General features: G+C 49.5%; 1 protein-coding gene across 16 annotated transcripts in view; it reads right to left on the bottom strand.

Moving 5' to 3' along the window:
- Positions 1–26,118, bottom strand: part of cep170ab (centrosomal protein 170Ab) — a 48,880-nt gene that overhangs the window by 14,322 nt on the left and 8,440 nt on the right. For 8 of the 16 annotated variants that reach the window (XM_072709415.1, XM_072709412.1, XM_072709416.1 and 5 more), the window contains exons 2-12: positions 23,445–23,595; positions 18,205–18,294; positions 16,898–16,979; positions 16,049–16,104; positions 15,453–15,627; positions 13,359–13,484; positions 9,838–10,317; positions 6,491–7,149; positions 3,642–3,764; positions 2,295–2,430; positions 437–2,023 (exon numbers count right to left, since the gene is read on the bottom strand). In XM_072709415.1, coding sequence (XP_072565516.1) covers positions 437–2,023; positions 2,295–2,430; positions 3,642–3,764; positions 6,491–7,149; positions 9,838–10,317; positions 13,359–13,484; positions 15,453–15,627; positions 16,049–16,104; positions 16,898–16,979; positions 18,205–18,294; positions 23,445–23,549 — 3,619 coding nt within the window. In that variant the 5' untranslated portion in view covers positions 23,550–23,595. The remainder of the gene's footprint in view (positions 1–436; positions 2,024–2,294; positions 2,431–3,641; positions 3,765–6,490; positions 7,150–9,837; positions 10,318–13,358; positions 13,485–15,452; positions 15,628–16,048; positions 16,105–16,897; positions 16,980–18,204; positions 18,295–23,444; positions 23,596–26,118) is intronic. The other 8 variants (XM_072709420.1, XM_072709418.1, XM_072709421.1 and 5 more) reach the window with 3 other exon arrangements.

Here is a 26,118-nt window from a genome sequence, read left to right on the forward strand (position 1 = left end):
CGAAAGCTGCTGCCATCTACCCAACATTTCCTTCTGAAACTAGAATTTCTATTCAATGCAGCACAATATAACTAACCTCAAATGAAATCATCTGAACACACTTCAGATAGACACTACAGGGCTGCAAGCAGCTCTAAACGACCTTGTTTCTATTCCCATTTAATCACTGAAATGTTATTTCAATAGCATTGCTAGCACAGAATTAGCATTGGTGCTAACTACCTGAAAATACCCGAATGGCAACTGAACCATCTGTCCTCCACCTTTAAAAACAATCCTGCAATTTAAGGCTCACTGACGTAATTTTAACTCAACGTTCAAATGTTACAGATATAACATCGTTTGTCACCCTACCGATTTATCTTTGTTGTAATTTTATGACAATGTTCAGGACTCATCGCATATGTATGCATGGAGCGTATTAATATGGACCCACCAGAGGGGGAGCTGTGGATAGAGTAGGCGGCCTTGGCCTTGGCGTCGGGCAGCTTGGACACGCTGTTGGCCCTCATGCGTGGCACCACTTTGCCGTCGGCGTTGGAGCCGACGCGGAGCCCCAGCCGCAGGACCGTTTCTGCAGAGATGGAGCCTCGCGATGAGGCCCCGGATCGGCCCACGGTGGCCTCTGAGTCGCTGCGGGCCGATAGAGAGCCCAACCGGTTCCGCCGAGGCTGCGCCAGCATGTCGATGCGCGAGGGAGCCTTCTTCCCCGACGGCGGCCGTGACGTGGAGCTGGTGGTGGACACCTCGGAGGCCACCGACACCCGGTCCGCGTCGGCCAGGTCCGTGTCGGAGGTGTCCCCCAGGCGGGCCCGTCTCAGCAGGGAGGCGCGGGTAGGCCGCGGCCGGGGCAGTGTGGCCGGTTTCCCCGCGACGGCCGCGCCGGTAGGCGGGGCCACTACTGTCTTGCTGCCCTTGCCGGCCTCCATCTTGGAATGTAGCAGCTCGTCGGTGGAGGTGAACTGGCCCCGGCCATGAGAGCGGCCCGAGTACGTCTCCTGGTCGGAGGAGAGGACATCCGAGATGGTGGAATGGGGCAGGGAGGAGGTCTGGTCGTCGTCGGTCAGGTCGACGGACGGCTGCCGGGGTCTGGAGCCGGCCTGCAGAGAGCGGTGGGCCTCGAGCCGGGATTCGGACGGGCGGCTCTTCCCCTTCCTGTCCAGGCGCTCGCGGGCTCCGGTCACGCTCTTGGTGGTGGAGCTGCCCCCACTGGCCGTCTTCTCCTTGTGCAGGCTGCTGAGCGTCCGCCGCTTCTGTGCGGCCTTCCGGTCACCGTCACCCGCCGCCTGGCTCACGGTGCTGGCTGTGTCCACGTCGGATTCGGGCGAGATGGAGCCGGCCCGCGGGTAGCTTGGCTGCTCGCCGGCCTCCAGCTTGTTCTCCTTGCGCAGCTTGGCCTCCAGGAAGGCCATGACGGCCTCCGTGTCTTTCAGCAGCGTGGCCGTGTCAATGCTGCCCACGGAGTCGCTGCGGTCCCGCACCAGCGGCAGGGCGCCCGGCTGCTTGTTGATTCGCGGGATGAGCTCGATGGGCACGTTGGCGCTGGGCTTCTCGATGGTGAAGCTGCCCTGCCTCACCAGCGGCTTGCCCGACTTCTCCGCCCCGTCTGCGACCTTGCCCTGCACGGCCCTGTCCTCGGTCCTCTTCCTGCGTCCCTCGTCTGTTCTCTTTTCTCCGCTCCCCGGGGCCCGAGCCGGGGGCTTGGAGAACCCCGCCCTGGTCTCCTGCTGCTGGGTCTGGCCTGGCTTGACGGTGGACGTCACCTCGGTCTCCATGGTAACCCGGCGGCTGGCTGCGGTCGCCCGGCCCTTGTGATCCGACTGGCTCTCCTTCTCCTGGGGCTCCGTGTCCTGCTTCTCCCCGATCTCAGAGCGCAGGCCCACCTTCCCTGGCTTGCCCCGCGAGCTATCCGAGGCCTTGTCCTCGGTGGGGAGCTGGGGGAGGGTTCTCCGCTTGCGCTCTCCGTGGCTGGAGGTGGACGTGGCGCTCTTGATGGAGACGCCGGACTCACTGGCATCAGCTTCTGGAAGACATGTTGATGAAATGCCAACTGCCCCGCAACCCAAGAAACATTTCAACTACAGCCTTGAATCAGGAAATAGGCCATGGTGATATACCAGTCACCCAAAAGGAGAGCTGGTCTTGCCTGCGATGTACTACCACTAACACACCCACAATGCTTATGTTCCAGAATTTTCCATGGCCTTCTTATTCTGTCATTGAGGAATTACCCCCCTGTTCTGCTGTTGGCGCGCTCCTGCATAATTACACAGATGTCCACCCCCACGGTTTACCTTTCTCCTGGTGGACAAAGGCTGGCGAATCAGCTCCGGAGCCCTCTGGGTCCGTCCGCGTGTGATTGGCGGCGAGCGTGGCCCACTGAGACACCCAGCGTGGGCTGCCCACGGCAACCGGGCCTTCTGGAAAGATCTGCGAAAGAGGAGCGGCAATGGGCAGAGGCCCTGGTCATTATCATGACCTCATTAAGATCCAAAAGGAAACAAGAGGGTTACACTAAGGCCCCGGGCAAGAGGAGGGGGCGGCACTACAAGGACAATCCCTCTGACATCAATCAGCTTGCAAATGGTGTAAGATTTAACATGGAAAGCTTGAAAAAGCATTTGCTTATTCATGTTTTACTATTTATCATTCATTAATTAATTACAATTTGGAACAATTCAGAATCACTCTAAATAACAAAGGCAACAACTATCACAGTAGTTTTATTTACAATGTTTAAACTTAGAAGTCCAAATATAGAATTTAAATTAAAGAAAATTAAATATGTATCCTGCTTTTCAGTGATAAAGCAGCCAGTCTCAACATTATAATCATTAATTATACAGTAAAGTTTAGCTAAGACATGTTCCGAACTGCTCTGTAGGGGAGAGCTGATAGTGGGAGAAGAATGGATGCATTATTGATGTAAAACAAAAGGTGCTCAGTGATCATTTCCCCGTGTCAGCTAGGGTACATCCTGCCCTGGTGTAGGTGGTAGCAGCCGGCAAAGAAGGCTGCACTGTTACTGATCTTCCAGTGAAGTAGGTCAGCCGCAAAATTTCTCACTCTCCGGATAACACTGATATCTGGAGTGCTCGTGAAAAAGAGAGCGAGAGAAATCGGGAGGAGGAGGTAAAGAGAAAGGGAACGAGTGATCCAGCAGTGGCTTTGACAGAAGATGAGGTCGACATTTCTATACATTCTTTTTCCTGACCATCACCTGAAGGTCCAACACCTTAACAACATGAATGGTTGGATTTTAAAATCAGAGCCCACAAAACACATTTTCCTCTTGAGATGTTAGTCATCCTCCAGCCTCCAGGTGGCACTGTTTCTTAAAAGCCACTTGCGTCTGAAGTGACCCCCTTTTCTTAGATCAATATACCAGGCTAGAACAAGTTATGCATGTTTTGTGGTTTAAATTTGAACTGCATCATTTCCTGATTTTTTTTCGGTTAAGAAGAACAATCATTTCCTCTCTGTAAAAGGCACAGAGCTAAATTCAACTCAAGCTGGACACTCACATGGAAAAACAGTAGGTCTTGTGTGTTTGGTCGATTCAGATTCTACCTGTCATAGCAATGTTAGAATGCTGTTCGTCTAAGGTCCACCAAAAGAAGATCAGTTATTAGTACTGTTACCTCTGACGGCAAACAGTCAGACTTCTTCATCTCCCCCTGGACCGAGGTCTTCCAGTCTTTCAGCGTGTCATGGTGCTCAGGTCGGACTCTGGCCGGATCAGTGCTCTGCTCCACCCCAAAGACCTGTGCAGAATGATTGTAGAAAAAGCCGTTAATCGTAACTGTTAAGGCTGACTTATACTGTGACTTATACAGCAACTACACCGCCAAAACACTAGATGATACATAGATGTCGCAGTTATTGTCTTCCCGCCCTGCGATGTATTCAATTGTTAAATCACACAAATGAAACGGAAAAGAAACAAACATGTAAACAGAATCCATTTATCGGCTCCTGGTTGTATTTCTGCTGCTCCAAACTTCCCGCAGACAAATTAGGAACAATGTCTAGCCGCTCAAAAGTCACTTTCTATGTACTTTCCCTTCTAAAGTTAGTGTCTATACTACTTTTAACTTTTTTTTAGCCTTGTAAAGTAAGTTTATTCATAATGGAGGTAAGTGAAATTGGCGCCGTCATCCTGAGTGTTCTGTAGACCTGTTGCTATGATGCCCACGGTGGGTTATTTAATGCTAGAAATAAATAACGCTTCAGTCTCAATGAGCGATAATAAGCACAACTGGGATGTACGCTTACTTTGCGGCCATAAAAAATTAATGGTACCAAGAGGACCCATCATGTTCTTGTAGTCTGCATCACCGTGACATGTAGCTACACTTCTGGGGAGCTGGACGTCAGCCTACAGCGTAAGGTTTGCACCAAAGCCCAAGAAACTGTCGATTCGACGCAAAAGTATAAATCACCAGGCAACAAAGATGTTTACTTCACGCAACCAGTTCTTACTTAAATAATAAAGTTCACTCGAGATAAAATAACGAACACTGGGCTACCATCAAACTTCCGTTAGCAAGACTGGCTGGTGATCATTAGAAAGCTTTGCTAATCCCTGTGACCAGCTGGCAGGAAACTGGCCAAATTGATTTCAATTAGGCCTATGGAAGCAGGACACAGGAAGCAATATCCTCCATTTTCATTTGTAATACAAAACCTTATTTGTGGTGGAAACCTTGCAAGTGATTCAATTTCGCCGTTAAACACCATAAGTACGCATCTTTTCCACCATGACAGAGATGTAGGGCTTTGCATAAAAAAGGGAATCAACTCATCACCAGATCTTCCCAGTTTGCAAGAGAACTTCCAGCCTTTAAGAGCTTAAAGCTTCAAAATATGGTTTTGGAAGAAGGACCCAAAATCACACAAGCTGAAGACCATCTTCACGGACGGTCAGATCCGTTCCAGGACTTGTATAACACTTGTAAAAAGCCAGTGAGGAAAAACAAACGTGTAAATAACACCAAATATCTCACTACTCACAAAGAAACTTTCAAATGCACGAAAAGACTTGTCTGTGTGTGAGACGACACGCTTCCTCGATGTTCTTTCAGCACCAGGAGTAATGTGTAATGGCTTTCCTCCGCAGAGACCGAGGCGGGGTGAGGGCAGGTACCGGGAACACTCATTTAGCTCATCTGTTCCATATTCCGATCAACACCAAGCCTTGCTTACCCTAGTCCCCAGTAAACACACCCAGCTGTAACCCTTTTGAGTGTTTTCCCCCACACTAATACCAAAGGGGTTCTCCTTTGATTCTCTGCACCGCCCATCATTTCTCCCATCCCCAAAACACACTCCTTACTCCTCCCCCCATTCCCAGGTCACATGGTTCAGTTCGCCGTCCTGCCTGGGGCCACGCCTCCACAGACCCATTAGCTCGGCACTCCTGAGCCAGGCGGCAGAGAAGGGGCCTCGCTTTGGAAACCTTGGGCAAAACACTCAATTTAGACAAACGCTGTTCAGCATCAAAGGCGGCCCTTCAACCGCAGATACGCAGTTTCGGTGTGGTCCCAGTGGGGGGTGGTGGGGGGACTAGAAAACACCACATTTTTTTGCTAGATGTAGAACTATTAAAAAAAATTACAAAAAAACAATAAGAAAACTAATATGACTTTTAGCAATTCTCAGTTTCTGCCTGGAGAATTCCCTGTTTGTTGAGTTAATTCCATTTAGCAGTGTGTGGTACAGTGAGGGACTCATTAGCAACACTGCAGGCCTTAATTAAATCTCAAAAATGCACACATAAATACAATCATCACCCTTTTGTGTTTTAGCACCACCCAGACATGGTTAATTTTGAGCTGAAGGTCATTTGAATTCCAAGGGGTCTATGCGGAGCAGGGGAAGGGAATACTGACAGGGTACGCCGAGGCAGAAAAGTAATTAGACACATCATGGTTCCTCAAGACCAGCATGCTTTGCAAATGCTTCAGGACACTTCTGGAGTGCTGCCAGCGAAGCCGCACTGTATAACAGTACCTCTTCACATTCAGGCTGATCTTACTCAAACAGAAACCAAAAGGTCTACAGGAGCTGTCAAAAACTGGTACATCTACGATGTTATCTGGACCAAAAAGATTCCGACAAGGTATTTACAGCCTTACGGACTGGGTGAACGGTTTCAGTAATTCTGCAGAAATTAAAAAAAGCCCATGGAGAAATGAATGCAAACCAAAGCATTAAGCTGTACAGACACACAATAAAACTTATCTTTCCTGTTCCACTGGCACTGCACTTTTTGCTTAGCAGTGTAGAGACAAGGAGACCAAGTCAGAAGCAGGGGCAGAGTTTGAGATCTTCTACAACCCTCTGGTTACAGAACAGCCTTGGCCACTCAGAGCTCCACAGAGGTGCAGCTGCTAAGGTGCTATACACATGCTGATCTCTGGGGGAATCTTCTGGAGAAGCTAATGGTTTGTAAAGACACTTGATGGCAGGAGGTGCCGCTCCTCCTTACCTTGTCGATCATGCGCCTCGCCTCCTCCTCCTCCGGGTTTCGGTTGTCCAGCTCGATGGTATACGTGCCCTTGTCGCTCTGGTCGTCGTCATGGTCCTTCTCCCCAGAGCGGGGGGTCCTGTGGGAGTCGTCGGCGGGGCTGGTCTGCTGGCTCACGCTGGCTGAGCCCCGGGTCACGCCGGGGTCCTCTGACCTCTGCTTGAGGAGCACACGGGTGGCCAAGGGGCCGGTCACTGGTAACGAGGAGGGCGGGCCCTTGCTGCCGTCTGCCGATGACGAGGAGGCGGATATAGCAGCCTTGGGGCGGGAGGGAGGAGTGGGGCATGGAAGGTCCCCCGCCACACCCCCAATGAGAGGTGCCGTTTGTGAGAACGAGTACGAGCGACGCTTGCGCGGGTTTTCCTCGTCGAAGAACTCGATCATGAAGGTGGTGCGGCTGGCGGCAGCGAGGCCCTCGGTACTCTTGCCCTCGGACCCCGCCTGTGCCCGCGCCGCCTGGGCACCCCGCAACCGCTCCTCCAGTGCCAGCCTCCGGCTGCCGAATCGGAGCCCCGCACCATTCTCCGAGTCGCTCTGTGTGCCGTCCTCGTGCTTGCTGCCTGTGCAGACGGGGAGGGGGGCGATCAGTCCGGGGGGGTCACTGCACATCGGCACGGCGCCTGCCAGAGAGAGCCGCGAAACACGCTCACGTGACCATCACCCTTTTACCGCGGCGGAATCCCTTATGCACGCGGGTCTGAACTGCAAAGTGTGCTTAAAGCCCTTACAAGGAAGTGGGCGGGTGGAGTGAGATGGGGGTGGATGGTATATGGTGAGGGGGGGGATTGCTGGGGGAGCAATGCAATCAGGAAATAACATGCAGCCTGGTCTGACAGTCCCAGGCCACAGAGGCAGAAATCACAACAGGGCACTGGACAGTAGGCTTTCATGGGCCAGCTGCAAACAAAGGCATCCTTTTGGTAACTCACAGCCCTGCCTTTGAATAACAGTGCAGGGTCCCGCAGGGCTCCTTTGAGTCAGACTGCATCTCCCTCATTATCCCTCCACATACACGGTAACCTTCACGGCAGCAGCGTCGAGTCTCCCCTACATCCGACGCCGCAACGACACAGAATCCCCCGAGGGAGCAGACATAGTCAGTTTGGTTTCCGCATGCTCCCGTTCGGCCGCTCGCCGCCCCTGCCACCTCCCCCACGGTGACAACCGCTCCGCACTCCTCAGGCGAGACCTCAGATGCACCGTGAAAATAAAATCTCCACCGTGCACAGCCCATGCTTCACGTTCACCAAGCCTAGGCGACAATCAAAACTGCAGAGGGACACCTATAGGGAGCCACACCTCAAAAACGGCACCGCAGTGAGAAAGGCTGCTCTATCCCTGAACCACCTCTGGAAGTAAGTTTCCTCCTCAAGACTGCAAGCCTCTGCAAGCCACAGCCAAAGCTGCCCGGTCAAGCGTGCTACCCCGACGCACAAAAAAAATAACTGCCGTGCCACCCGCGCATCACCCAGCAGAGCAGCAGGCGCGCACCCCCACGCATCGGTATCCCTGCGCTCCTGCATCCTGTCTGACGGCCACCAGATGCCGGAGGATGGGAAAGCGTGCTTCGCCGGCTGCCTACCGGTGCGGCGCATCGCGGGGTCTCAGTGCCGGCGAGGGAGGCAGCTGAGGAGAGACATGGTAGCTGGTTTGAGGGATCAAGAAATGCTCCCCATCATCGACGGAAAAGGGCAAAAAAAAATAAAAAATTAAAAATGGCCAGGAGGCAAGAGCACAGAGTCGGAGGACAGTACAGAGGCGCTGAACAAACACATCGAAGGGGAGGGGGGAATGGATGGAGGAAGGAGAGAGAGGAAGGAGAGGGAGGGAGGGAGGCGTGGGGCTCACTGTGCCAACTATCCTCAGCTCTGTCACGGGCATTGCATCGGAAGCGGGGAAATTCAGAAGAGAGGGGCGGTAATCCGCTGAATTTCAAATGAAGCAGAACGTTTAAGACTCAGCACCCGAGAGGAGCTTTGCAGTGACACACAGACCGACAGACAGCAGGCTTTTCCTGCACTGATGTCGGCCGTCAAATGTATAATACCCTAAAATGCCAGCCAGCTCTTTTTCAAACAATAGTTGCAAGAGATTAAATTTCCCTTAATGCCACAGACTAATTTCACCACAAATGCTGCAGAAATACTGAAGAAAATCAGGAAAGTTTTTAATTTTTTAGAACAAAATTCATTGCATTCATTACCACTCTTAGCAGATTTTACCGACAAAATACAGAAATGAGAAGGAAATCCCAACTGCACTACAGGAATGATAAACCTGCAGTGCAATGCAAAGAAGCCATACATGCAATCAGACACACAGGAGAAAATACACATTTATGCAGCTGTGTGGCTGAAGAGAATTTCTAATTCATTATCCTTGGTGATTTACCTTCAAGGGCTATAACATGAAAAGCCCAGCCCCCTCCCCACCCCTCCCCATCCCTCCCCAGGATGAAAGTCAGCTCAGGGCATCAATGCAGAGTACAGCATGTCCTTTGTTTGCCTCCAGATAAAGTGGACAAAAGAGGGGGGGTGGTCGGGAAGAAAATAAGGCTTTTTGGAAATAAAACGAAGCTCAAACAATCAACAAACAGCCACTATAAGACAGATGAAAAGGGAGGATGGGCAGGAGAGGTAAGGCTGCATGCATGCCCCCCCCCTTCCCATCTTGCAAGAATCTCTGCAACAACAAATGGGGAAAGACAGCCCCCCCTCCCCCCCAATGCGGGTCAGCAGAGCAGCTATCGGCAGTGGCAGCCAAGACCCACAACCAAATACTACAAGGAGGAGAATGAAAACGGTTCCGGTTCTAAGCTCTGCACTGTAGCTCTCCCGCAAGGACACTTTCCTAGGTAAGCGTCAGCTATAAATGCTCCATCCACACTGGATCTCTCTCACCACTCCGTTCTCCCATTTAGCAATTTGCAGCTTACTACTAAAGTACTCAGTACCAATTAACATGTGACTTTTGGAGCCCCAAAATGCACCCCCCATTACGGGATCTCCTGTTACAATTACTCATAATACACTTTCATACAAATCCACTCTGATTCATGATAGCCACAATTCTCAGCCACCCTCTTTCGATGTCTAATTAAAAACAGCCATGTTCCATCCATCAGTTTTCAATAGCCGTGTGTCCTACAGTTATTCTTTCATATGTCACTTTGTTGCAACAATAAAAATGCTAACTGGCAATGGATCTACAGAATTTAAGGTTCTTATTGGCGAGGGTTTTGCCAATAGCTGAGCCTGCCTGTCGAATGTCTCGCACTGAATTATGGGATGCGGGCTGAGCCCCCTCACCTTTCAGTCGCTTCAGGTGCATGGGCACGTCGCTCTTGATGCTCTTGCTGTCCTCTTCGGTGGACTCCCTGCGGGCCAATGGCGGGTCATTCTGGGCCAGCCAGTCGGCCACCTTGGTCTCCGAGGCCATCATGGCGGCCTGCAGGGTGCTCAGCTCCCGGCTGCCCTGCTGGGGGGAGCGTCTGGTCCGCACCCGCTGGTCCGGCGCAAACTTGGACACGTGATCGCGGATGGTCACCTTGCCAGGAGAGGTGTCGTCGAACTCGATGGTGAAGGAGGCGTGGCCCTGAGCGCCGGCCGACGACCCTGTGGCGGGGGCGCCGCCCGCTTCCTGCGTGTCCTTCGTGGGCACCTCTTGGACCGCGCTCTCTGGCGCCGCCCGGAGCTCTTTGGTGGGAATCTCGAAATAGCTCGGTTCCGGGCCCAGCAGGCTGACACCCTCCTCCTTAACCTTCTCACTCTTCCTGGCCTCCTTGCCGTCTGTGGGTTCACAGGAGAGAAAGTACGAAGGACAGGTATCAGGGTCTGAAGCGCAGATACTAGGGTTCTATGGTTCACCGGCAACACGGGCTCCCATGTGACCTGATCGCTTTCTCCCAGCTCCCCATCTGAATCAACTCAGCACGAGTGAAAGGTCGGATATAAGAGAGATGAAGTCATAAGCGAACCAAAGGCCCCCTTGTTCATTCCTCATCAATTACCCAGCATCACTCAGTCAGCCAGGAAGCGAAGAACCACCCTGAGATACAGACAAATCACTACTCACAAAACTGCTCTATGTTTCATCTAACAACAGAAATTCACACTGGCCACCCAGAACAATTCAGCCTCCCCATCTAAGCTGCATGTGGCTTTTAGAAAATCCACAGATAACCACAGCAATTTAGCTCGAAATGTTCCTTTACCCAAGCTGACCTAGAGCTCCATTCACGGCGTGATAGACCATATCTAACAGTGAATCATGGCTTCCTAGTTCTACTCAGTTATTTTCACTACAGTGAGTCACTGAAACCAAAATAAGAGACTGTGAGCTCGGCACATAAGTGTGCGCAAAAAATAAGCAACTTCACAAAATCACTTGTGGGACACATACACACAGACAGGGAAATAGGCATCATTTCCCAGTAAAATCAGAAAAAACACCCTGTCAAACATCACTCATAGTACAAATAAAAACCATTTTTACGCCAACCAACACACAGTCATGTGTGTGACTGATTTCCTGTTACTCCCATATGGCTGCACATGCTACGAGATCATGCCAAACAGGGTTTATGGAACTTCCTGTTTTTAGAAAATGAACTTCCTGAATGTCACTGAGATTTCAGCAGAAAGTCGGAAAATCGCATGACTATTGGACCACATGAGTGTGATTCCTGGACAGGGACTTTTTAGTCAGGAACGAAAAGATAAAAAGGAAATGCTATTCATTCAGGAAAAAATATATATGCCAGCAGAGAGCAAAAACGAAATTTTTAAAAACTAGTTTCAGAAAAACATGCAAAAACAGTTTCTTGGCTGGCATTAAGGAGAAGAACAAGACCTCCTCCCAGGTGTATCTTACAACCAACCTGGTTCTGGCTCCACACTGATCATGAGGCTCAGGACCATCCTGGGACCACACAGTGGTACCGAATGAGCCTGTACGATAACACTTGACCTTGAGACTGTAATAAACAGATGGAGAACCAAACTATCCAAATACAGCACTGTGTGACCTTCTTACCTTTGGTCGGAACAGTAAAAATCAATACATACACGCCTGAAAATGAGCCGGTTCTGAAATGGAAAGGCTACTCACTACGAGGAGGGCATCCAGTAAGTTATCTCACAGGCCAATGGAAGCTGGAAGCTGGAGCACCGGAGAACTCGAAAGGCCTCCCACAGAAGCGGTACGCTGTGGGAAGGAGCTGCGGATCGCCACTACTACAGGACGACACGCGACACGCAGGGAAGGGGGCGGAGCTACCGTCTGCTCCTCCTCCTCCAGACTGGAGGAAAAGGGGCCCCCTTTCACAGGCCTATAAATAGAGCCGCTGTGATGTGCGGTGGGGGCAGCCTCTGTGAGCACACCTCTCCTTTTCACCATCACTGCCGTGGCAGTCCCGCGCCTGGGAACCAAAAAAGGGGGATTCGCAGACAAAGGCACCACAGCCCAGCAGACAAACTCAAAGTGCCCCCAGATGATAATTCCTCACCACGATAGGAAGGGGGTTGAAGGGAATTCTGTCAGACAGGGATAGTTCTAGTAGAGCACTTGTACAGATACAAAGCTTAAAGAGAAAAGGTGCTCTTTACCAAAGATACATGCTAATAATAATATTCCAATGTGAATAAGCCAGTGCCCTGTTCTGCCGGGCCGCTAACCTCTGATAAAATGGAGGTCTGGATTCACTATGCTTTGACTGACAATGCAATGCATGCTTTTAGTTATAGTGACATGAGTTTACAAAATGCTGTAAAGTTTTGCAAATAAAATTGTAATTAAAATTTTTTATTGAGTTACTATTCATTATATTCTTGGAATCGTATGGAAGTTTGAAATTTTGGTACAACGCTAGCTGCGACTCAGTAGGTCCCCAGATTCTCTTTGTAAAAGTACCTCTCATTGTAAAGAAGATTGGAGACCATTAGGAGAAAAACCCCTGAAGGTAAACCAGCCCTTTCAGGAGGTCAACAGACCCGTCAAAGCAATCTCTACAGTGACAGACAAGCCAGAAAAGGATGAGGAAATCGAACGAACAGGAAGCTGGTCATGGGTGAGAAGGATGAATTGAGTCACACATTGTTCTTGAGGAGACTGAGCGACCGCAGGGAGTGGCTGAGTTGACCACCAGCACACCCACACATATGCAAACCGATGCCTCAGGGAAAGAATCTCAATAACTTTCTCCTCAACGTTTAGGTTCTAATCTACAAAGCCAATAAGATCAATGACAGCAGGTTCCAAATGCTGGAAGGACGATGCAGTCCAGCATCTCCCTTTCACTTCCACACCAAATTATGTCCATGGGCTGCTAAAGCTGACACTCATCCCACTACTGGGTCTCATCGGTCCCCCCTGCTGGGCTAATCTTCAGGGCCCAGAGTTACAATAACTGCTAATCCCATTATCCATGCACAGCACAGGTTAAAGAAATCATCGCCTGACCGCCATGATACACCAACCGATCACAGTGGGGCCAAAACCCATATAATATCATTGCTTATTAACATCCCGACTCAGGAGAGCCAATTAACAGCCCATTATCCTACGTCCAATTAACACGCCAATTACCAATCCTGTAAAAATGTCATTAGATGAGTTCAGGCCATACCGTCTTATAAAACAGCATTAAGACAACATCCTTCATGTTTACTTTGATGTCCTGCATATCAGCACAGCGGAAAAAAAGACAGCAGAGATATTCAGCTACTGGCAGTGGAGAAGCAGGGCTACCAAGCTGCAGCCAGTGATGCAGCATCCAGGATGCTAAGAGAAGCAGTGACTCCCTCCCAAGGCCTGGGACACTCGGCCTCACCTGACACACCGCTCTCCTGCTTCTTGGACTCCTGTTTGAAGGAGTTCTCGTCGTCTGCGTCCCCGTCGCCCCACCAAGACGGCTGTCCGTACAGAGGGGTCCCCCTGTGCAACGCCGCTATGTCTCCTAGGACATAAACAGAGATTTTAATTTGCTGGGAAATTTCATTATAGCCAATTACCGTATGTCCCTGCAGAAAGCACGGCCACAGTGCTGCAGTGCTGCAGTGCTCCTTGCAATTTTTTTTCTTAATTTTTGTTATTTATTAAATGCTCCCCAAGTTTTGTTTAAAGGGTAGTAGCTAAGAAAGCTATGAACGCTGGGTTTTCATTCCAGTCGAACCCCATAGCTGAGACGGCTGCACTACCCACTGACCTGAACGACCTTCAAAGACTGAGAAGTGTGTTGCTCGTTATTAAAGCATGGCCTGTCTGATGGGTGCGAGGCCGGACCCCCGCTATCCCCCCCCCAGTGAACTGATGCATTGCGGGCACTTTTAAAGCCCCCCCTCCCCCCCCACTCCGCTTACAATGTGCCAAATCCGTGAGAGTAATTCGGCACATGTGTAGCTCTGCAAATTCCTGCAGCCAATTCTCACAGTGCTGCGATACACACGCAGATTAATTTACCCGCACTCTGAGTGTGCTGCTTGTTCAGCAAAAGACCAGCCATGTTCATCCAACAAAGCACACCACAGCAGAAATGCAAAAAAAAAAAAAGGAAAGAAATATGCCTCATTTCACAGTGGCACTACTCAAGAGAGAAATACATTAACAGCCCCCCCCCCACCCCAAATATGAGCATCTGTTTTTCTTTCCAGAAGGTTCTGAGCACTGGTCTCAGTGACAGGCACAGAGCTGTTGCCTGAAGCCAGCAATTAACTGGATCAAGTATGGAGGTAGCTGTTTAGCAAAGACGGTAAACTGACGTTAAAGGTTCATCAACCCCTATCGGTAAGAAAGCAAGACTACACTGGATCTAAAGTATATAGATTAGCATGTGGTGCTAAAGTTGCTACTAGGGAAAGCAGAGCACTATTATAGCGGGGTTCCTCTCCAGCAATCTGGGCCCTCCTACAGAATCCACTACAAATGCCAGACCCAGGTCAACACGCCAGGATTCAGTGATGACGTGTCACCTGCTAGAGGCTCTAGTGCTAACGCTAACAGTACCTGCAGTCGCCATCGGGCCTATCCTCCATCATTTCTTTGACTTTAAAGCACCGCCTTCTCTTCCAGCCCTGGTGTCCCGCCGGCCGCCTCAAGCCCCCAGACGTGCAGGTAGAGATGAAGCTGCAGCATTTGGCATCTTCCTGCCCAGCTCTGCACCTTGGTCCCAGCCCAGCAGAAAGATTCACTACACCAAGGTCACCCCTTGTCCCCCTACTGTTTAAAACACCATGCGGCCGTGCCGCCCGCCGTTTCCCATGTCACGTGTCACTCCGGCGGTGGGGGGGGAAACACTGAACCGCTCCAATGACAAGAGACGGCGGCTTGCCTTCCGGCGCCGCGAGAGAGCCAAATAAGGACAAGGCCACGAAGACGGTGATATTAAACGTTTCTGACGAGCGAATATTCCACACGTGCTGACAACGTTGCCCATTTCCTGTCGGGGTGCTAGGAAGGAATCAGACGACACGACCCGTGGGACTGTGAAGCTGGGGAGGCCGATATAACGCTCTTCCAACAGGTTTACAACCGGCTTTGCAAAAATCACTGCTAGCAGGTCCGTTTACTGCAGAGGGACACAGCAGGACGCAGCCGGGGACAGAATCCGCTCATCACAGATGCCGGGCCCCTCATGTCACACGCTGCTCCTGGGGGTCAGCCGGTCAGCTGCTTTTCACTCCAACCCCCCACTCTTTTAAAATTGCCCCTTAAATCCCTCCAGAAACCCAGCGTATTTCTACAGCTAAAGCATCCTTGTTTGTTATACCAAAAACAATAAATAGCCTCATTGCCTGAGATTTGGAATCATAGTCATTTTATAGCGGGTTAATTACGTCGATTTTGCGTCGGTTTTTGACCATTTTTTCATGAGGACTGATGCATGGCGGCAGTAGCTGGGACGAGGTCGGCTGGTTGTGCTTCTCACCTGCTAACTTGTCCTCCGCCTTGGCTGGGTCAGGTGGCCTGGCGCCCCCATCGCCGCCCCCCACTGCGGCTTTGCTCCCCGAAGGCTTGGCGTCCGGGGACTTCAAGGCTTTGGTGGGCTGCTCCGCCGTGGACGGCTTCTTGGTCAGCTGGAGCTGGCTGGTGAATTTCTCGTGCTGGGGGGCGGGAATAAGCATCTAAGGAATCTCCAGTCAGCAGCGACGTCACCTACAGTGCCTTAGCTAGAGGTTACCCTGAACACCCTGACTGCCTTCAAGGTGGCTGAGCCAGTGGACTGCCATCACAGTAATGCAGTTTAGAGAAAACCTCCACGACAGACAAAAAACTCGGGCGGGGTTAAATTGCATCATTGAATTTCAATTCACACGTAAATCACACGCACTGCTGAAGACAGTCAAACCATAAAAGTCTTATTTTGTTCATGTTTCTCTTCATTTCCCTTAGACATGTCGATGTCCCTCTTGTATTTCTCAGAAGTCACCGCTACAGCTATTTTTTTTTTTTTGTCTTTAACCGAATTTAAATGCCTGTATAAGCATCCGGGCCGAGATCCTTAGAAGAGCAGCAGCGTCCTACCTTCAGTGCCTCCTCCGGGACGTGCAGCTCCCCGCGGACGACGGTAAACAGGTTGGTATGTGAGACTGGTTAAGGGGAACAAAAGTGCGGCTCTGTGCCGGGCTCTTCTTTCACTGACACACCCACAGTGAAGACCAGGCCACTTCCTCTCACCGCAGCATCTCACTCTGTGGGCCACTTCCTGGTGGTCCGAGGTGCTCGGTCAGGAAGAGGACCCAAAAGGTTACGGTCAATATCCGCTCTTACAGCTGAGAATTCGGGGTGAGGCAAACCCTAAAGGGCTCGGGTTCCTGCCGTTCTAACATTGAGTAGCTGCTTAAATCAAATCCAGATACTTTAAGTTAAAACCTTAATCTTCTATGGATCAAAGGCCTGGCTAAATTATTCAATGTAAATGTAATGAACATAAGGGGTGACCTCTGACTATTCAGCTCTCTCATTTCCCCACAACATTCAACAATTTATTCCTGTGCTTGAAGCACAGAGCAGGCATGTGGCTGGGTTTAGGTGAGCCTTTGCATCTCCATGGCGACCAGCCCAGATACCCCCCCATCAAAGGAAAAATAAAACCTGGCTAGGACTGGTCTGCATAACTAGTGAAGGTTTATCAGAGGGTCAGTAGGACAGATTCAGGTGGGGTTGTTGGAGGAGAGATGTGGAGATGTGGAGAATGCCTCCACAACTTGATATTTTGTTGTCCTGCGTTTATTTTTGGGGTAAATCATCCTCATTTTTTAAAAGAAAAATCTCCAGTTGTTTTGCACGTGATTTATGTTTTCTCCTGAATCACGTGACACACCTCCACCCTACACTGCCAGACAGAGTTTACAAATCTGACACTGAAAAGGATATCATATCCAAACCTCAACTTGTCATCAATCTTCAGAGTGATGTACATCTGCTCCTGGATCCTGACATCGTTCACGAACGTCTGTAATGACAAAAAAGCCTTTATATCTGCCCTGTAACAAGCAGTTACAGGCCAACAGCTGGACGAGTGAATCTGGCATGAACTTTACTGAAGACCCAAGATCGCCTGACGGCTGCTGCAGTAGCGGCTGACTTTTCACCTGAATTGTTTTGCCTCCCTCAGCCTATTCTGACAGCACCCAACCGCACGTGAATCCTGGCCTTGTGGTATTCGTGCCCAGCACGGTGAAAGCATCTCTACATGTCCGGCTAGCTGGGACAGCTAATCCTTCTACCATGTTGTGCCGCACAGCCAAACACACCGTGTGTGTGCATACAGCCCAGAGCACCCAGCCTGGTGAAAACGAACGGTGAAGCCCAGACCTCCCGAACAGTCGCCTTTGTTTAACTTCGGTGTTTTCCGATTCTCTGACCATGGCTTTGTTTGCTCTTCTACACAAAATTGTAATTAGCTCTGACTTTTTGGCGCAAAGATTTTTTTAGTAGACATTGCATTAAAATAGAGTTACTCAGATGCTTATTCTGGGTGAAAGGATTGTCTGAAACCAATAGCCATATTTAGGCGGCTCGAGCCACGGACTTTTAAATAAATTCAGGTCCGTATTTTTGTATCTACGCCCACTGAGACGTAACGTGCGGGTCTGAGTCTGCGTGACTAAGCGCAGGGGCTCAGTGGCGTTTACCGCACCATGGCTACGCCGCCCTGCTTCCAAGCGGCAGGGTAACCGTACAGGAAGCTCCTGTGTGGAAGCCGCCGTGCGAGAGCTGCAAATGGAAACGTGAGTCAGCGGGAAGTGGCGGCGAGCTGCACTTCCTGTGTGCGGGGGAGGGGGCTCCATGGCTATTAGGGGGCTTCGAGTTTTTTTTTTTTTTTAATAAACATATGAGTCAGGCTTCACAGTCCTGACAGGCAGCGAGAAAGGCATCTCAGCGATGCTGCGTCATCCGTAACTCCAAACGACACCTGCAGGATATGGCTACAGTATTCTTCCCTTTAATGAGTCCAGCTGCGGAAACAATTATGATACGGATGGTGTTCATATTACGGCTCATCCTTAGATCATACTCTGTACTTCCTTGGCAATGTCAGGGAAATCACGCTGTGCCGTGAATGCTATAAGTTCTAACCCAAATTTTTAAATTTTAAATCACATAACTCTAGTTATGTGTGGGCTTCGCGGCTTCCGGACGGTTCTCTCGCGAGCTGCTTGCATGCCAGCACTCACCCCGTTCAGGCTGCCCAGATCCTTCACCTTGTGTTCGTCGCTGGCCGCCTCGTAGTTGATGACGGCGTGCTGCTTGTCGACGCTCCGCGACTAAACACAGAGAAAGCCGGCAGTGAGGATCTTCAGCGAGTACCGCAGGTTAATGAATAAACCTATGACTGGGGACACTGCCAGTTGTGGAACTGGGAGTACTGGAATAATTTAATTCTGAAATCTCCAAAATCCCCAAATCGTGGATTATTATAGTGTGTTGTGTTGTGCTTAGCAGAGCCCACCAAACACGCCTGACAGCACACGCTTCCGAGGAAACCGGCATAAGAGGAAGGACTACAATTTATTTACAGTCTTAGCTTAAATAACTGAGCTGCAACAAAACAGCTTGCAGGAAACTACTATGCTTCCTAATCAAGCAGGGGCTTCTACATCTTGTTAGCAGTGGTGCTGATTTGAGTACGGGCTGCTGAAGGTTAGATCAGGAAAATTCAGGCAGTGTAATCATTCCCTCTCTGCTGCCTCACTGAAGCACTGAAGGAAGCCATACAAAGGGGCTCCGCTGCCTGTGCGATCGTGCCTCTAGCGGTGCTTTTAAAACAGCAAAGGCCATTACAGCAGCTGTGCTTCCACTGCTGGCCACATCTGCAAGACAGCTGGACCAAACCATTTTCAAACCAAATGCAGGGGTGTCTGATTTCTCACACGATCAGAGCTTGGCATCTTTACGCGATTGCTGGTAGTGTGCCACACACTAAGGTAGATGCAGACACACGAGACCCGTCAGACCCACAAATAAGGCCAAAGATCCACGGGGAAGCTAATTTCAACACTCTTCGTCAACATTTAGCATTGGAGACACACCCACAAGCTGTTGCCCTGGGCTGGTACCAGCTTCCATTTTCTGACATGGATTTTCTCTATCCATTCGCATTGAAGACCAGTTTTAAATTAAATGTATAAACATGTGACAGTAGCGGTCAGTCTAAAGAGCCCTCTATCACGATCAAGATAATGTAAAATTATTTTAAAAGGGAATATTTTTCTGAACTGGTGAAAAGACGGTTATTACTATTTTAAATGAAGTCAATGTCAATGTGCATTGTTTCATTAGGGCTGGACGATCACTGGATCCTGGTTACCAAGCGGTATGTCCTTTTGATGTAATTAGACAATGGACAGAGTCTTCAGCAGACACCTGGTTCCAGTGAAGGAAGGCAGAAACAGCATACACAAGAATCAGGAATCGTAAAAGAGGGGAACTGAAATCCTACCCCCACCTCCCCCACCCCCCAACAGGGTAAACTAGAGAACTGAAATTCCTCCCCCGGCCCTGGGGATCATGTGCAGTGGTACGTTCCAGAATAACAGTACCCTACTCCTATCGGGAAGATGCTTTGGGCTCTGCCTGCCAAGGTCACATGAGCACATTCCTCAGCAGCTTCACAGAGGTTAGAAAACTGGAGCGAAATTAACATCCAGATAAAATTTCAAAGAATGGCAAGGTCTTCCAGCTCAAAGGTTCATAAATCAACAGGCTTGTCATCTTAAATACTTATTCAAAGCCTGGTCATCTTGTGTATATAAAAAAGTGTGTATGTACCCTTCTGGTAACTATGTGAGCACCATGAGCCAAGTCACAAGGGCATACGCCCACAATGTTTTTCCTGGCCAGAGCCTGCTAAGTAAAGTCTACTTCCTTTGCTATTTCTGTGCCCAGGACACAACACAGGGGAAAGTAACGAAACTCTAGATCCTAAACCTTATTGTTATCATCTGCCCCACACTCAACCAAACAGTGTTTCTTGAACTTGCTTGAAAAAGCAGTCAGTCAGCAGGAGACGGGAGCGTCGCGGGAATCAAATTACATCTGAAGGCACATGGGCCGCGGAGCCTGACCGGAAGGAGGGGCTCTCTGGCTGCTCTGGAGTCTCAGTATTGATATTTAAAGAGACGTGTGCCTCAGCAGCCTATGCGGTTAAGTGTCACTATGCTGTCTCACCATCACCACGGTATCCGCGGGCCAACACAAGCGGCTCCGTACGGAAATGAAGTGTGATTCTTGGAAAAATAGTAACTGTAAGCGTTTTAGCATTATGAATAGTTGCATGCTATCATTAGAGGGGCACATCCCTGCTAATGCATTAATATTACAGACCCTACATGTTGGGGGGCGGAATGGGGCTCTGTAGGTTAGCAGACTGTGCTTGTGAACGGAAGGTCGCTGGTTCAAATCCTAGGGCCAGCAGATTGAGTTCACCATTGGGCCCTTCAGCAAGGCCCTTAACCCCAATTGCTGCAGGTACTGCCTGATCCTATTATCTTCAAAATAGTGCTTTGTTTTGGATTAAAGCTTCTACGAAATAAATAAAATGTAAATGTGTTTGTCAGCCTTTTTTTTAACACCATCTGCAACACATTTCAACAAACACATTAAAGACCTGCATTATTTTCCCTTCTAATCACAGTGTACACAATTAAAACGGTTAACACTTCTGGCACATCAAGGGAAACGGTCCAGTTCTGAACAAGTGAACTGAAATGAAGCTGTAATTATAGACAGAAAATCAATCCTGTGGACATACAGCCTGTTTCTGGCCCCAACATGAATTTTAATCAAGGCTGAGAAGCAAGTAAGTATTTTTAGCTTCAAAAATGGAGAAAATGGGAGAGACTCTTTGGCTTAAGTGAGGGAAAAAGACGACACTTTATCTGATGAATTTACTCAGTATGGGGTCAGTACTCCAAGATGCTAATCTTGTATAAATACATCTTGTGCGAATTATCTCAAAGTGACAGGCTGATGCCTAAGCGGGCTGTGGTGTGACAGAGACACCCCCTTCCACTACCCACTGCTTAACTCGCACCACTTGGTTATGCTCCCCCACACCTATGTTAGTGTCACGCTGGTCAAACTAAATTTAAGACAGAGGAATGTGGCCCACTTCCTAATAATATCACCCTCCCGGCTGGCGCACCTTGGTACGGTCCGGCGTAGGAGACAAACCTCACCGGCTCGGCACCTAATGCCCCTGGCCGTACGGAGCCAGACGTCCTGCGGACCTGCACGCGCAGGTGACAAGGCGGGAAGGAGGTCTGCAAGCCGCCACGTCACACAGGATGAGAAACGTTGTTTAAACAGAGATGTGCGATTTCATTTTAAAACCTACACAGTAATCACAGCGCGAAAGCATCCCGGAAGAAGACTTTTCTAGAATTCTCTAAACCACATCACAGACGAGACCGCAGGCAAGCCGGCAGGAAACACTCAGCTGTCTGGCCACAGACCAGAAACTTGTGGCTACAATAAAACACAAAACAAAAAAAAAAAACAACCACCCCATATATTCTGTAAGGCAATTGAAAATCCCTGCGTACTGAAAAGACTGTGGAATGCTGTAATTAGGATGCCAGTCGTTATACTGGAAGCCTTCAGAGAAGTTCAACACACAGAGGAAACTTAAGGTAGCACCACTCAGCTGAGGGCCGGGGTGCACAAAATATTTGAAAATTGTAGAAAAATTACAATATTGCCAAGTTAGGGCTGGGTAGTAGCCTATATCGAATTCTTATGGTATATTTGATTTACTTTTTAAAATGAGAAATACGATAGCATAATATAATATATCTATATACTTCTATTGTGCGCTAAAATTAGGGCTCTGTTAAAGGTTTTTAATAGAAACCAATAATATTGCTTCCTGGTTGTAAACAGTGTGAGAGCTTCGGTCGTGACGTTACAGAACATCCCAGAATCCGCAGATAAAATCAAACCAACTCAGTTAGCGGCGTCTCACGAGGAGGCTGAAGCAGGGGAGAAGCAAGGACTCAGCAACACGTGGTTCATGTCGTTCTTAAACATCGTTAAAAAGATCGGAATTTGCCATATTTGTTGTATCTTGTTGATGGCTTTTAGAGCCATTTCCCAAATAGGATCTTCTGTTTTGAGAGTAATATCATAAACTGAGAAAAAGAAGTGTGTTGGCGGACAGAGTGGAGTGAGACCTTGTTTGACTCGTGTTCAACAGAAACGACATTGTTAGGCAGTGGCGGCAAAATAAAATATGTTTATATTAAGAAACTTTGGCAGTTTTTGTGGTCGTTGCACGATGCACACAAACAATAACATGTGTAGGGGGGCCCAAAAAAATGTTGAGAAAAATGGTATTAAGGCACTAATTTTTGAGACCACAGATGGGACAAGGTGGCCAGTAAAAGCGGAGGTACAGGAGGGCCAATAAGAAGATCCCACGACTCCTGGCCGGAGGTCAAAGGTCATACATGTGGCACTACATGTTTATGTACGTTTACAGGGCACCACACAGTAAGTTTACATCCCATAACAACCTCCCATGGTCTCACTATACAAATGTCCTAAAACAGAAGGAAAGGCCACAGATTCCTCATTGGAAGAGTAACACACATAGGTAGGCAGGCAGGAATTCCCAGGAAATGGGGGGAGGGCTTTCCCAGTCTGCCTGCTTTAACAATGGTGTACTGGGGGGAGCCCTGTCTGCCCGGAGGGGTGCAGGTAACCATGGTTATCCGAATGATATGCTCCCTTGTTAATGGTATTTATGACAAAGGAATTTTAACATTTATGGCTACACGCCGTGTGCAGACAATAACAGTGAGGGAGATAGATTCCAGCACAGTGGCTTAGGTGGGGCTGTAGCTCTGCAGCCACAGGAGGAAGCCGGTTGTAGACCTCCGGAAAGGTCTGTCAAGCCAACGGGAACAACGCGGAATGGGGCCACCTGAGGCTCAACCCAGCCGTCACAACCAGCAACTCAGACTAGGGTGTGGATTGGAAAATTCTGCCAAACCTTTTTCTTCCCAACTCTGATATAATAAATAATGCAGCAGTTAATGCTGAATTTCAACATGGGGTCGGTCCGGGCGAATGCAGCCTCCAGACCTGCCAGCTGCTGGCATGGAATCACACCCAAGCACCACATTTAGTAATGTTTTGTCACTCTTGAGATGGCGATGGAAACGCAGACCTATGAGGTACCGTTTGGGGTGGCTGGAGGAAGAAGTGAAGAAGCCGTATAGAAGGACGAGCCTGTAATTCTTAAAGGAAAGTGCTTCTTTTACATAAATGAATGCAACATGTGAATGTGTTGACAGTAAGGAGTTGCTGGTTTTATAACACTGCCAGTGATCCCCTGTGATTTCCATCGCTGAAGGGGCACTGTACACATCGGAGACCGAGGCTTCGATCGGGACGCATCCCCCCCCCCCCCTACCTGCAGCATGAGCTCGCAGTCGTCCCGGCCCACAAAGATCATCTCGCGGGGCAGGCGATGCCGCGTGCCCCCGCTGCTCACCAGGAACCACGACGTCAGGCTCATTGTGGGTGCTGCTGGGCCGGGTCCCTGGGGGGGCCTCTACGTCATCCTGTGGGGGGGGGTGTTGAGGGAAGGAGGAGGAGAGGAAGGCAGTGGCATCAGAAGACATCCTCTCAGAAGACACTCGTTAAGCTGCAGCTCTTCCTGTCCAGTGATCAGTTCCAGATGCTACAGGAAGTGACGCGGGAGGGGGGACGCCTCGGATTCCCTCCCCATCCCTGGAAAAGGAGGTCAGCTCAGCTGTTTCTGCTTACGGCTGCTTGGCGTGAAGGGGAAGGCGGGGGGGGGGGGGGGGGAGAGCAGACCGGGCCTGACCTAAAAACTGAGCAGATACTTTGGTAGCGACACCATGACCCCAATCTACCCCCCAACACCTACAGCACTGAGCTGGGGTCACCCCCAGGCCTCTTTTCTCAGCAGACACTTACAGCACCATCTTCTCAAACCTAGTTGGCTCATTCCAAGCACAAACCCACCAGCACAGAAATCCTCCTGCAGGTCATGTGACACGGTCCTTCCTGCTGACTAGCAGAATTATGGAATTATGGAATTTTATCCATAATTCTGTATGACAGAGAGGGACCCCCCCCCCCCCCACACATATACTGTACAACTGACAGGCCCATTAACCTCAAACCATCTTACATCCACATATACTTTGCTATCCATTATGATACAACCCAAAAAATTCTGTTTGTATAGCTATAAAGACACATGTGAATAAGTCTTGCGATAACACAGTCAGATATATCAGTTTTAAAAGTGAGTTGCTACACAAACAGATAATTTCACACAAACGACAGACTGTTTCCAATTCTCACGCTTGCGAAATGTAAACGCAGGATCTGCCTCTGACTTCAAGACCAGCCTGCATCTGATTCTCTCCCCCCCCCCACCAAAAGCCACACTGCTGATCTCCTGAAGGGCAAATCCACAGTCACGGTCATTTTAGAAGCTTTGCAGGGCAGCTTTCAATTAAGGGAAAGAAAAAAAAAAAAAAAAAATCTAAAATCAATATTCCATTATGCTCAGGTGGAAGAAATTGCTGAAATGAGGATTTTCTGTAAGAACACAAACATCCTGTGTACAGAGAAAACACACATACTGGCTAATACAGGCATTGTGTTTGGCCGCCTAAGTAATGACGAAAATGAATCTGAACTACTCATTTTTTTTTTGGTCAGACAATTTAGTCTAAATATACATTGGAAGAAATGTAGAGAAACATGTTCAGCATTGCACCTTTGGTAGTTTAGGTTATTTAGACAGAGAATAATCTAAAGCATTTTAAAAATCCACGTTTTCCATTGTGAGCGGGACTGAATTCATCACAAAGGCTCCTCACCGACGGCTTTGTGGCTATTAGATACTGATGCTGGGTCCATGGTGAGTCAGGAGGAGACAGATATCAGCAGACACCTTCCATGACAGCATTCACGACACCCTGATGCCTCGGGTCCGGGCCGCACACCTCCTTGGAGCCCAAGTAGTTTTGTTAGCAACAGATTCTAGCTGCATGGGTTGGGCGTCTGTGCATTGCGGTGGAAGCAGGCCTGCCACAGTCACACTTCTGCATGGGTTGGGCGTCTGTGCATTGCGGTGGAAGCAGGCCTGCCACAGTCACACTTCTGCATGGGTTGGGCGTCTGTGCATTGCGGTGGAAGCAGGCCTGCCACAGTCACACTTCTGCATGGGTTGGGCGTCTGTGCATTGCGGTGGAAGCAGGCCTGCCACAGTCACACTTCTGCATGGGTTGGGCGTCTGTGCATTGCGGTGGAAGCAGGCCTGCCACAGTCACACTTCTGCATGGGTTGGGCGTCTGTGCATTGCGGTGGAAGCAGGCCTGCCACAGTCACACTTCTGCATGGGTTGGGCGTCTGTGCATTGCGGTGGAAGCAGGCCTGCCACAGTCACACTTCTGCATGGGTTGGGCGTCTGTGCATTGCGGTGGAAGCAGGCCTGCCACAGTCACACTTCTGCATGGGTTGGGCGTCTGTGCATTGCGGTGGAAGCAGGCCTGCCACAGTCACACTTCTGCATGGGTTGGGCGTCTGTGCATTGCGGTGGAAGCAGGCCTGCCACAGTCACACTTCTGCATGGGTTGGGCGTCTGTGCATTGCGGTGGAAGCAGGCCTGCCACAGTCACACTTCTGCATGGGTTGGGCGTCTGTGCATTGCGGTGGAAGCAGGCCTGCCACAGTCACACTTCAGAGCCTCAAACATCAGGAAATGTGCGACTTACACATGGTAATACTTATTTACGCGTTAGACTCTTTGCATTACTACTTACCATTTTACTGCCAATTGCACACTATGGATATTAATGCTTATTGTTTGATGTCAAATGCTTCGCAGTGCTCGTGCTGGGCTGCCATGCATTTCACTGCACATTGCGCTGAGTTTAACTGTATGTGACAAAACTTTGGTCGACTGATTTGTAAGGGCAGGAGCATTATTCAGAGAATCATGTCTTTTTTGGGTATAACGCTGTTTCAGATCGAGTCCATTTGCAACAAACACTTATTTGTCAATTAGGAAAGTGCATCTGGCAAATCAGTACACTTAAGTGTAG

This window comes from Paramormyrops kingsleyae, chromosome 3, assembly GCF_048594095.1.
Source record: "Paramormyrops kingsleyae isolate MSU_618 chromosome 3, PKINGS_0.4, whole genome shotgun sequence".
Classification (NCBI taxonomy): Eukaryota; Metazoa; Chordata; class Actinopteri; order Osteoglossiformes; family Mormyridae; genus Paramormyrops; species Paramormyrops kingsleyae.